Below are 12,706 nucleotides of genomic sequence, written 5' to 3'. Positions count from 1 at the left end.
TCTTTTATCATTGTCTTCCAGTGCCCATGCGTCTGTTGCGTACTAATGTTTTTGACAGGTTAGTGCAGAACAGATTTGAGGATCTCGAAGACAGTGGATGCATCGAGATGAATGAAGACAGTGTGGAGCCAATGATGGGGGTTCAATGGCACCCTATTATGTTCTTAAAAACGCTAGTTGCTTGTTGGGCGGTCGGTTAGGCATAGCGCTTAGGTGGGAGTTTAAGGAGATCATACGGATTTAAGTAATTTATTATATTTTATATAATAACTACCTATTTATACTTAAAAAATATACATAAGAAGTTGTCAATTTTTTCTTTAAACTTTAATTTAGCTTATTACACCTTTGAAATTTTATAATTAGCAGTTTCTCCCTTAACTTTAGTTTTAACTGATCACATGTTCAACTTTTATAATTGGCCAATTATAAAAGTTAAAAGATGAAACTGGCTAGTTATAAAAATTTAGGGAAAAATCGTATTTTGCTTCCAAGATTAACAAAATTGATCATTTTTGGTAATTTCCCTAAAATTTCTAGATGGTCTGTAATTTTCGTTTTTGTTTCAAAGTAACGTAGTTATTTAACATAACAATAAACCCTAAAATATTATTTGCGGCTTTTGTAACATTCCACATCGCCTAGGGGAGTGATCCTTAAATGTATATTCTCATCCCTACCTAGCGCGAGGCCTTTTGGGAGCTCATTGGCTTCGGATTCCATAGGAACTCTGAAGTTAAGTGAGAAGAGGGCTAGAGCAATCTCATGATAGGTGACCCACTGGAAAGTTGCTCGTGAGTTCTCAACAACAAAACCGTGAGGGAATGGTAAGCTCAAAGCGGACAATATCGTGCTACGGTGGTGGAGCGGGCCTGGAAAGTGATTCGTCCTAGCCCGGGATGTGGCAATTTGGTATCAGAGCCTAACCCTGGTCGTGGTGTGCCAACGAGGACGTCGGACCCCTAAGGGGGTGGATTGTAACATCCCACATCACCCAGGGGAGTGATCCTTAAATGTATATTCTCATCCCTACCTAGCGCGAGGCCTTTTGAGAGCTCACTGGCTTCGGGTTCCGTAGGAACTCCGAAGTTAAGCGAGAAGGGGGCTAAAGCAATCTCATGATGGGTGACCCACTGAGAAGTTGCTCGTGAGTTCCCAAAAACAAAACCGTGAGGGAATGGTAAGCTCAAAGCGAACAATATCGTGCTACGGTGGTGGAGCGGATTCGGGAAGTGATCCACCCCGGGGCGGGACGTGATAGCTTTCCTTCCCGAAACTTGTATGGAGCTGCTATTTTTCTCTCTAAACTTTAATTTTAGCTCAATACCCCAGTGAACTTTTATAATTGGTTAGTTTCTCCCTGAATTTTAGTTTTAACTGAACTCTCGACTTTTATAATTGGCTAATTCCCCCGCCTAAATCCTAAACACTAAAAGTGAAACAAAAAATGTATGAAGTGAACCAGCGAGAAAGAAGAAGAATTTAAAAATAAAAAAAAAAATGTGTTGGTCACATTAAGGATAATTTTATATTTTTACAATTATAAAATTAAAGTTTAGGGTAAATTACATAAAACAACCTCAACTATTGGGTCATTAACAGTTTCATACCTCGTCTTTAAAATGTTTCAATGTCATACCTTGTCTTCGAATTTGTTGCAATGTCATACCTTCCGTTAGTTGTCTGTCAATTCCTTTGTTAAATGCTGACGTGGTTTGAGGCGGGGCCTATTTTCTATTAAAAAATTAGTAAAATATTATTAAAATAATAATTTACCCAAAATAAAAACCCAAACACCATCTTCCCCGACCCCCCTTCCTTGCAATCCAAATCTAAAACCACTTCCACCCACGTCATCATCCTCCTCTTCCTCCTCCTATCCAACACCCAAACCCAAATCCTCAAACCCTAATTGCACCTTCCTCTGCAAGCACTCACCGTTGACCACCCTCTACCTCCTCATCCTCATTCTTGTCCTCTTCTCCGGGGCCACCCCATTTTCCTTGCCTTGTTCTTGATACTCCGGCGCCATGTAACCGCGCTTGGGTTGCAAAGAGGTAGACATAGCTCCGGAGAGGGAGGCGGCGATGAGGTTGATGAGTCTGGAGTAGTGGGAGGGTGGGTGCGAGGAGGTGGAGGATGGGTGCGCAGTGGGTTTGGGGAAGACGGGAGGGGGAAGAAAGAGGTGGGTTTGGGGAAGATGGGATATAGGTTGCAGGGAAGGGTCGGGGAAGATGGTGTTTGGGGTGCGGAGAATGGAGGATGGGTGCAGAGAAGGAGATGGAGGATGGGTGCGCGGTGGGTTTGGGGAAGACGGGAGGGGGAAGAAAGGGGTGGGTTGCAGGAAAGGGGGTCGGGGAAGACGGTGTTTAAGTTTTTTTTTTTTTTTGGTAAATTATTATTTTATTATTTTTTTAATAGAAAATGTGTCCCGCCTCAAGTTACGGTAGTTTTTAACAGAGAAATTGACAAACAACTGATGGAAAAGTATGACATCGCAACAAATTCAAAGATAAGGTATGACATTGAAACTTTTTAAATACGAGGTATGAAACTGTTAATGACTCAATAGTTGAGGTAGTTTTATGTAATTTACCTTAAAATTTACGATAAAATTGCCCAATTATAAAAGTTAAAAGATAAGATTGATTAGTTATAAAAGTTCAGGAGAAGTTGGCAGCTCCTTACAAATTTGGGGGATCGAAACAATTATAGTATTCCATATTGCGAGAATCAAAAGGAGTGCAGTATGACTATTTTGGAGTGCTATTAGGTACAAAACGGCGATTAACACCCAAATCATATTTATATGGGAACCTCTACCTACTTGCAAAACTCAACATTTATCTGTTCAACTTGTTTACAAAGTATACAAAAGGTCAGCCTTCTTTCTGCTGAACTTACACATTCACAAGTTACCGATGGTCCGACGGACTAATCCCAATCGGCGTCAAAGAATCCAGCATCCTTCATCTCCGAGTAATACGCGTTCTCCAGGAGAAAACTTTCTTCCTGTAAACATCACAACGTAGGTTTGCAATTGCACGATAATTACTTACGGCACAAGTTATTGAAAACCCAGAAATGCTGTTTAACCATTATTGAGAAGAATGATCACCTGGAAAAAATCGGCCACAAAAATCACGTACAGAGAAGGAAGATAGAGTGTGTGGTAGCATATATCTGTCAAATTGTACAACCTGCAGGATATGAACAAATTAAAGGTTGAAATTGCAAGAATTTGAGATAATGAATGTATCATAGTTCTAAATTTGAACTTAATTTTGTGTACCAGATTCCGAAACTAGGTCCAATTCCAGCAAGCCCGCAACCAAACGATGTCAGAGCACTAAGTACAAACATTACGACGATGTAGTTGTAGAAGATTAGAAGATAACCGCACATTAGATTTATAAAATTCCGGCAAAGGCAGTAAAAGCGGAATTAGAAATGTACTCACGAGGTAACTTCTCTGTCGATTTTGAGAAATGCACAAACAATATGAATCCATAAAGTGCAGTAAGCAATAATTTGTGGATGTGCCACAAGCCCCACTTCACTCCAAATGTACTTCCGATGCCAACGATGAACAGGGGTACCCCAAACCCGAATACATAGATTACCTGAAAATGAATTTTGCAACGAAAACAATTGTTGTGAAACATTATGACGATGTAGAAAAAACCCGAATGTATACAATTACAAAAACAATTGTCGCGAAACATTTATCAACAAGAATTCTCAATGTCATGCTAAAACAACCAAACGCTAGACTTGTTCATTGATCAAAACCGATTATGTGCTAGAAGAAAAGCACCAAACGCTAGACTTCTTCAATGTGCTAAAAGAAAAGCACTAGGCTTTGACAGTGGCCGAAGCAGCAGGTGATCGGTCAATTGCTTACTCTGCCTCTACAGACATAACATCTATATGCTCAAAGGTAACAAAATGGATTTCGCAACGAAATTCTAGCACACTATTAAGTAACAGAAATTGCATTTCATATACCAGGAAAACTGAAATCGAAATGGTTGATTCTTCGTCAATGTAACGAAAGGGCGATTACACTGATTAGTGATTAGTGATTACATTGATCAATGTATCGACACCAACAACAATCCCAGAAACAAGGAAAGTATGAGCTAAAGCTTCAACCCCACTTGCATAATTCCCCTGGAGCAAGAAACCCACCAAGCTAATTTCCAATCCCAGCATTGCAAAACCCGTAAACATTCCCACCTGAGCACTGCCATGCCTGCATCGAAAAATCAAACACCAAATCGTACTCGAAGCACAAAACTGTACAAACCCACAACGCAAAACCTTCAAAATTTGAAAACCCACGAACCTGACGAGCGCACCAGGCGAGGTTGAGAAGGCTTGCGACCCACACAAGGGCATAATAGGAAATCATGATGTATGATCTTCCATTGGAGAGCTTGATGACGTTCTTCTTGGCGTGGAACGCTAAGTAAACCACGAAAACGACTGCGGGAACCACCAGAACGGCGTCGTACCAGATACCATGGCACTCCGGCTAGCTGACGACGGAAAAGCTCTGATCTTGACCGTCGATGATAGCTGGGAGGCTCTGATCTCAACATAGGATTATTTAAAGATTCTTAGTCAACGTACAGTTTAATGCTAGTTTTTGTGGTAAGATTATAAAAATTGTGTCCAAAATATGTGTAGTAGAAAGCGTCACTTTTGAGAATTTCTTTGGCATTTATTGATGGAAAGAAATAATCTAACTACTTTTTCCAATTAAAAAAACCCATTCATCCTTAATTGTTTTGGTGATTAAATGACATTTGCAGAATGAATATCCTTAAATAATTTATATTTTTACCGATATTCTTATGTAATCTATTATGTAGGGGCAAATGGTGAATTGCTATGGTACGTCTTGAGTTTATACATTTTCTCTCCTTATATGATAGATGAATTAGTGTATCTTATCATTTGTTAAAATAAAATTATATACAAGAATATTCAAACTTGGATTTAAAAAGATAACACATTTTTTTAGCCGACTTGACTACAATGTTTGCTCTTGGGTAACTTATGTGAGATTTGGTTAAAATACTTATATGCATCTAAGATATGTTGAGTAAAATAACGGACACGACGAGTAGATCATCGAGTCTCAAACAAAGAAGCACTTCTACCTACAAACAACACAAAGAGAATTCTAGACAAACTTTCTTGTAGAATTCTTGGAGAAACAATATTTCATTCAACTTAACATCCAAACCAAACGTGAATACTAGTAACAAAGACGACAAATTTTCCATAAAATCACCACCACCACATAACTCTCTCAAGAATTCAAGACGATGATGCATTATATGCATGAGGGGCTAGCCTGTTACGCGGGTGCACCATTAACGGTGCGGCTCTTTGTAGGGTGAGCCCATAGGCCTCGTCCATGTTCAACTTCTCAGGGGTCAACCCATCAGCCAAGGTCCAATCAAAACCATGGACCAGGGTTGCAGTCATCAGAGACACCATTCGCAACCCAAGGCTCATCCCGGCACATATTCTACGCCCAGCCCCGAACGGTATGACCTCGAAGTCATTCCCCCTAACGTCGACATTCGGCTTCTCGCCGCCCGACAGGAACCGCTCGGGCTTGAACTCGAGCGGTTCTGACCATTGGGCCGGATCGCGAGATATGGCCCATACATTGACCAAGAGAGTGGCGCCTTTGGGAATGTGGAATCCGTTGATTTCGCAACTCTCGGACGCCATTCGAGGAAGAGAGAGCGGGGTGGATGGGTGGAGCCGGAAGGTTTCCTTGATCACGGCTTGGAGGTAGGTCAAGTTGGGCAAGTCTGATTCGGTTACGAGCCGGTCCTGACCCACAACTTGGTCCAGCTCTTGTTGGAGTTGGGCTAGAATTTTGGGGTGGCGAAGGAGTTCTGCTATGGCCCATTCCACTGTGCTTGATGACGTGTCAGTGCCAGCTGTAAACATGTTCTGTGTGCATGAAAATTATTATGGGTCAGTCATTTGGTATTTGAAAGAAATTTTTTATTATGACGGAAACACAACACAATACATTAAGTGTCATAATACAATAAATTGAACATTTTGTTAAATGTCTGACTAGTATTTTTATACTTAATGTACCGAATCAAGTTCTCGGCAAAGTTGAAAAATCTATCCACATTTGATAAGACACCTGAACCAATTTTACGGAACCAGAACGTGCACATTAATATGCCATAATTATAAAAAGACAGATCCCTTCTTCATACAAAATTTAATTTTGATCAGCAAATTCATGCCAAGCGTATGAAAAGATTTATGATCATGCGGTGTATCCTGTGAACTACAATTTCATACAGTAAGATACCGGAATATCAACGAGTAACCGGAAAAAAATTCGGATCCGGTGCAAAATGCCAAAAACAGACGAATCCGGATCCTTGCCTGATCTTTTTTGTGAGGATTCTGAATATCCGTGAATCATATCCGTTCATTATATATGGTACGGTCAGAAATCATTTTAAATATATTTACTTAAAATTAAATAAAAATAAAAACTAATAAAAACTGACCATATGATATACGATAACACGATTTACAGATTATCAGAATTCTCATTAAAAAAAACCAGACATCACATGGTCACGTGCTAAACGCTAACGTGGTCCAACTATTTAAATAGCTTTTTGTAGCAGTTTGACAGTCGAGGAGCGGGGGATCCATTAATGACATATTTTAAAGTTTCACGTGAGAGAGGTCACGTGGCCAACCAGAAAAGAAAGGTAAGCTGGAAAAGAAAATTACTTTTCTAAACTATCAAATATATGAAAACAGGAAGAAATAGTAAAAATGTTTTTTTTTTTTTTTTTGTATTTTGGGGAAATTAGTCAAAATAGTGCATATTAACTTTCTAGCTTGTCAGTCTTCCAAAAAAATTGAAAACTAAATAAGGTAAAAAAACTTTACACTCTTTTCTTTTGAGGAAAAAGTAAATTAATTAAGACAAAGAGAAACCTCGAGGGCATCCGAGGTTTTTTCAAGAGGAATGAGGATTCTTTTCGGATTCTTTTTGTGAGGATTTCGAGAATTTTTTAATCATGTTCATTTATCGTATATCGTGCGATTGTAAATTATTATAATTTATATTTAAAATTAAATATAAATAATACTTAATAAAAACTGATCCTATGATATATAATAAATAAATTTAATTGAAGGATCTCCGAGATTATCATGAGATCAAAGAGAACCCTCATTCTTTTACGAGGAAAAAAAATTGTTCAGAAAAATAAATTTTTGTCGGTTTTTTTCCGATAAGTAATTTTTTTTGTCGGTTGACATGTCTTGTCAAGTTCAATAATTGTTACGAGATAGTGTTTGCAAAAGTCATTTACTGGCCCCCACACACTTTGCGTGCGAAGTAGGTTTTTTTTGTTTTTAGAAAATATATGGAAGGGAGAGAAGTTGGAGGGAAATATGAAAGATAGAGGGAATGAGAGAAAACGTGAGAGTGAAGAGGATTTTATATGTTTATTTAAAAAAATTTGAGAAATGTTATGAATACATGTAATAAAAAAATTTATGTTAAAATTACAAACCGTCCATGATTTTCTTTTGCGATAAAAAAGTAAATTACCTTTTTACTCTATTTTAATTAACAAAGAGAATTTTGTTGATAGGTAATTTAAATTTAAATGGGTTGATTGTTGCACATCACTTTCTGCACATTTTTTTACAATTAAATTGATCAAATTTAATTTCTAAGGCCAAACAAAAATGTATGTGGAAGATAAAAAATCGTTTGAAATAATTACTTCTCTTATTTTTTTAAAAGCATAAATAATATATAGATTAAGATATTTTTTCCTTTTGTCACCATATATGAAACGGTCCAAACAAAAAGGAAGAGAGAGAGAGGAGCTACGTACCAATAGCAAAGCTTTAATCTCAGTGTCTGTGAGCTTGGCGCCCTCACCGTCGGCATCCTCCTTGAGCGACAGCAACGTCGTCAGCATGTCCACGTGCTTCCCTCCGCGGCTCCTCTTGTGCTCTTCAACAATGGCGGTCAAGAAGGCATCGAACCTCTTGTGCAGCTTCTTCATCTTTCCCGCCACCCCCTGCAAGTCCAGCCACTCTAGGGAGGGGATGAAGTCGCCGATGTTGAATACTCCGGCCAACACCATCATCTCCACCACCATGGACTTGAACTCATCCGCCTTTGGGTCTTCGCCGCCCTTGCCGTTGCCGAAGAGCCTCCGTCCTACCATCACCCGCCCTAGGGCGTTCACCGTGCACACGTTCAGTAGCTGCGCCAAATTCACTGGCCTTGATCCTGCACTTGCTAATCCATGTGCAAGCACACCCACCTCCTCCTATCATATTAAACAATTACAAATTGTAATTAAATATCCCAAATGAAAAAATTTCAGAAGTGCTTTTAAATGATTGAAAGCGCTTTTGAGAAAAGGACTTAAGATCATAGGGAAAATCAACGTTTTCGATTGCTTTTAAACAATATTTGGTTCGTTTTTCTTTTATTTTTCAGTTTCCGATTGCTTGAAAATTAATAATGAAACGTAGGGAAAATCAACGTAAAAAGGGACGAAGTCAATGAAGACGACGGCCGGATTGCTGACCTGGCGAACATGTTTAAGATCATCCAGAGCCTTGCCTGAGAACAAATGGACGGAGCTGATCTTCCGCAACATCCGCCACCGTGGACCGTACGGCGCGAACACCAAGTCCTGGTAGTTGTAAGCGAGATGCTTGGCGCCGGAGTTGGGTGGCCGGCTCGAGAAATTAGCGTCATGGGTTTTCAGAAACTGTGACGCCACGGAGGCGGAGGCGGCAACAACCACGTCAACAAAGCCCAAGCGGAGGTGCATGAGGGGTCCATACTGACGGGCCAAAGCCGCCAGAGAGTGGTGGGGAACGGGGCCTAAGTGGGGCAAGTTCCCTACTACAGGCCAAGGTTTCGGCCCCGGCGGAAGAGGCAGAGAGTGACGGCTCCCGCCGGGGGCAAAGATCCGGTATAAGAAGAAGGCAAAGACGACGGTGAAGACTATGAGAACAAACATGGCGTTTAGATGGTGAGTGGAGTCCAGTTTTTAGTGGTGTTGGATAAAATATATAGGAGGGTAGACAGAGGGAGGGTTCGGGTGCGCTGGGTAGGTTGGGAACGTGTACGATTTGTTGGGTGGGTTAGGTTGAATTTTCACTTATATTTTATCTAGTTATTAATTTTTTGTTTTGGGGATTAGAACTTAGGAATGGTAGATGCACATTTTTTGAAGGTTGGATATGTAAGAAGATGAGATGGGAATTAATTAATATGAATATTATGTGTACATTATTATTTTTGTTTTGGTTTTGACTAGGAATATGCCATGGCTTTTCCAAGTGGTTTTATTTTATTTTATGTTTAATCTTTAATTTTTTGTGGTAATGTGACTTTGGGTTTCTTGTGGATTGTTTGTAGCCATAGGTTTGTATAAGTATGTGAGATAGGATTCTTCATTTGTGTCATTTCTGTTTTTAAGAGGAAGAGAGAGAAGAGGGGGGGGGGGGGGGTGGGGGGGAAGGGGTAATTAAACTTTTATACTCTTGGGAATTTTAAGGATTTGGATATGTTGTTTTTAACGATGATCAAGCAGTCAATTAATTTTAAGACTTTTTAACTAAAATGGTTTATGAGATTGACATAACTTCTCGCTTTGATCATTAACAATGAAAATCGATAAAAATGGCCATAAGTTTGTCCACATAATAAATCATTTTGATCATTTCGTAAAAAATTTATCAATATCTTTGTTCAGTGGATGTGTTGGTTTGACAAAAATACCTTAAAATGTGATCACGTGGTCGTTCACCCCGACAATTTAATGAGGATATTGACAGATTTTTCATAGAATGACCAAAACGATTTATGATGGATAAACTCAATGACCACTTATATAGATGTTCATTGTTAGAGATCAAAGTGACGAGTTATATCAATATTAGCAACTATTTTGGTTAAATAACTTAATTTTTACTATTATATTTCAAATATTATGATATGGAAGGATGACATAGTTTGTATTTCTTGAACATGCTGTAAATTATTACTAAATAAATGCATATATGTTTTAACATTACATTAGTAGCTTTTTTTTGGTGTTACCTAGTCAATTACATCTTTAATCACATAAATAATGTGATTCTAATACTATAAGGGTGCGTTTGTTTCACCGGACTATCTTGGACTGGACTAAGCTCAGGGACTAACCTGGATTGGCTTAGATTAGATAAAGCTGGACTAACTTAGTGAAACATTTGTTGCAGTGTCAGACTGAAAAGCTGGACTAACAATAAATTATTATTATATTCTTTTTTTTTTTTTTTTTTTTTTTTTTTCTATTAAGAATATCAAAATTAATAGATTAAAGAAAGAGGATATCTTCTTCACCAAATTGCTGGTGTTCCTCAGCAATTTGGAAGTTACAAAATTTCCAATAACAAAAGGCTTAACCCTGATCCTGAAGATAGACCTTCGCTGCTAAAGACCCAATTCCCAAATTTCCAAATATTTTGATTATTACAAATAAAAAGTACCCAGAACCCTAAAAATACCCAATCCCCATCCTTCTCGCCCTCAAATTCCTATACCCATGGCCATGTACGCGGCTGAAGATAGACATGGACGGCTAAAGGCCGTCGTCGAAGAGCCGAGCTTGATCACGCAAAGAAATCACGAGATTATAGAATCGATTCGGTTTGAGATTCGCATCGAAGGCGATCGCTAAGAAGAACTCATCAATTAATTTCCCAACGAGTTTGATCTAGCAGAGAGAGACAGGCAGAGACAGAAGATAGATAAGGACGAAAAAGGAGGCAGCGAGTGAGGAAAGTGAAGAAGAAGGCATATCGTAGTCCTTGGCAATCCCATGGTTCAGCACGGGACTATTTTGGACAATCTAACGAGGCCCAGAGTCCATACGAGTCTGAGCTAGTCTCATTGAAGTTAGTCCCTAAGCATACCAAACATGGGACAATAATCCTAGCTAGTCCAGTCCCACTTAAGAAGGTGAAACAAACACACCCTAACTGTACGGTTCTCGCACTAAAACGGAGTTCACGACGTGTCGTACACTAGAAAAAAGTTTCGAGCTCATACATGTACTTAAGGTAATAAGCTGGTTTACAATCACCCACGTCAAAGAATATGGTGTCCGTTCTTTAGATGCTACCTAACTAAATGATCGTACTGATGTCCCTGCCTGGTGACAATGATAGGCCTTAGTACGGACTTAGGACAAAAGATTAGAAAGCTACATATACATATACATATATATATATATATATACATACATATTAGCCGATGAGCATACATTTTGTGTGTGTGAACAATTTCATTTTATTTTTTGTTTTTTATTAAGAAGTGTGATTAGTTTTTAAAATTTTAAAAGAGTATGAAAAAATAATGGTAGGACAATTTCTCTTAATAAGTGCATATTTTATCTTAATATTACATAATTACTGTTTTGTCTTCCTTATGTAAATATTGTGTATCAAAAGTGAGGGTAAAATAGGAAAATAGGGATATGATTGTCATTTTTTCAAAAGATACAAAATTACTATTTTGCCCTCCTTATTGTAAGTATTGTGTATAAAAAGTGAGGGCAAAATAGGATAAAAAGTGGCAAAAAGTTGACAAGGAGGGCTCTCTTAATAATAGTGTAGGGTATAGAGATATATATATATATATATGTGTGTGTGTGTGTGTGTGTGTGTGTGTATACACGTATGTATGTATGTATGTGTATATGTATGTATATGAGTGTATGTGTGTGTGTGTGCGTGCAATTACTGTTGTAATGTGGTTACAGCCTGAACACATAGAAATGGAACTTGACTTCAATTAGGACGTCCCAATGCAACTATATTTGGATGCCTTCAACCTTAAAGCTGGATCACGTGGATGGAAACAAAATTCATTTGGGCAGGGCTTCGAATTCGGCATTGATTCGTGGTTGTGGGCAATATTTATCGTTGGAGTGGGTCGGATTCACTTCCTACAACTCGTTTTCCCTGATGCTTGTGCGCTCCTCGACTTACCCGCTGCTGAGCCGCCTTACTAGGCCACTCCTGCAAGTCCTGGATGTTGCCCTTGCTATGAAGACGAGCTGATTTGTGGTTCTATTCGCGGATTAAATAGTTTTATTGTTTTGTGGTTGCTTCGACAACTTGTTGTGGTCTTCTTGTTTTAGCAATGGTTGTTGTGACCTCGCTTGTTTGAGCGACGGTTTTGTGTGGACATTGAGTACCAAATTTGATGTCTCTATCGTCTTTGCATTTGATTTGATCATTGGAGCATATGTACCTAATATGACATCCTCTTGTATTGTTCGGTTTTTATGAATGAAATTACTCTACCGTTGCTCATCAAAACAAAATTCATTTCTTTTAATTTTATTACGTATATACACGAACGTACATTCTTAAATTTATACAATGATATATTGTTGATGCGTCGTAAAGTATTTGTTGATATTATCGACACTTTCGATGAACTTGGTTGCGTACGGTGCAGTTAACCTCCCCTATGTTAAGGTAGTGGACTGCATATAACAGAAAATTTTAGCATGTTCTCCAATGAATCACACGCTGAGATTTTAACCGTTAAAACTGAAACTTTAGCAGATACATCTTGTGTCAAAATTCCGGACGCATAAGC

General features: G+C 38.6%; 1 protein-coding gene and 1 pseudogene across 1 annotated transcript; both read right to left on the bottom strand.

Annotated features, from left to right (window-relative positions):
• Positions 1-2,703: 2,703 nt before the first annotated feature.
• Positions 2,704-5,294, bottom strand: LOC137712401 (protein CANDIDATE G-PROTEIN COUPLED RECEPTOR 2-like; annotated as a pseudogene).
• Positions 5,190-9,102, bottom strand: LOC137712823 (flavonoid 3'-monooxygenase-like). Its single transcript, XM_068451995.1, has 3 exons — positions 8,628-9,102; positions 7,920-8,363; positions 5,190-5,979 (listed from the first exon to the last, which is right to left on the bottom strand). Exons 1-3 carry the CDS (start codon positions 9,066-9,068, stop codon positions 5,329-5,331), a joined length of 1,536 nt encoding a protein of 511 aa, XP_068308096.1. The 5' UTR covers positions 9,069-9,102; the 3' UTR covers positions 5,190-5,328.
• Positions 9,103-12,706: the final 3,604 nt, after the last annotated feature.

This window comes from Pyrus communis, chromosome 13, assembly GCF_963583255.1.
Source record: "Pyrus communis chromosome 13, drPyrComm1.1, whole genome shotgun sequence".
Lineage (NCBI taxonomy): Eukaryota > Viridiplantae > Streptophyta > Magnoliopsida > Rosales > Rosaceae > Pyrus > Pyrus communis.
Note: the sequence above shows the minus strand (reverse complement) of the source record. Positions and strands in the feature narration are given on the sequence as shown.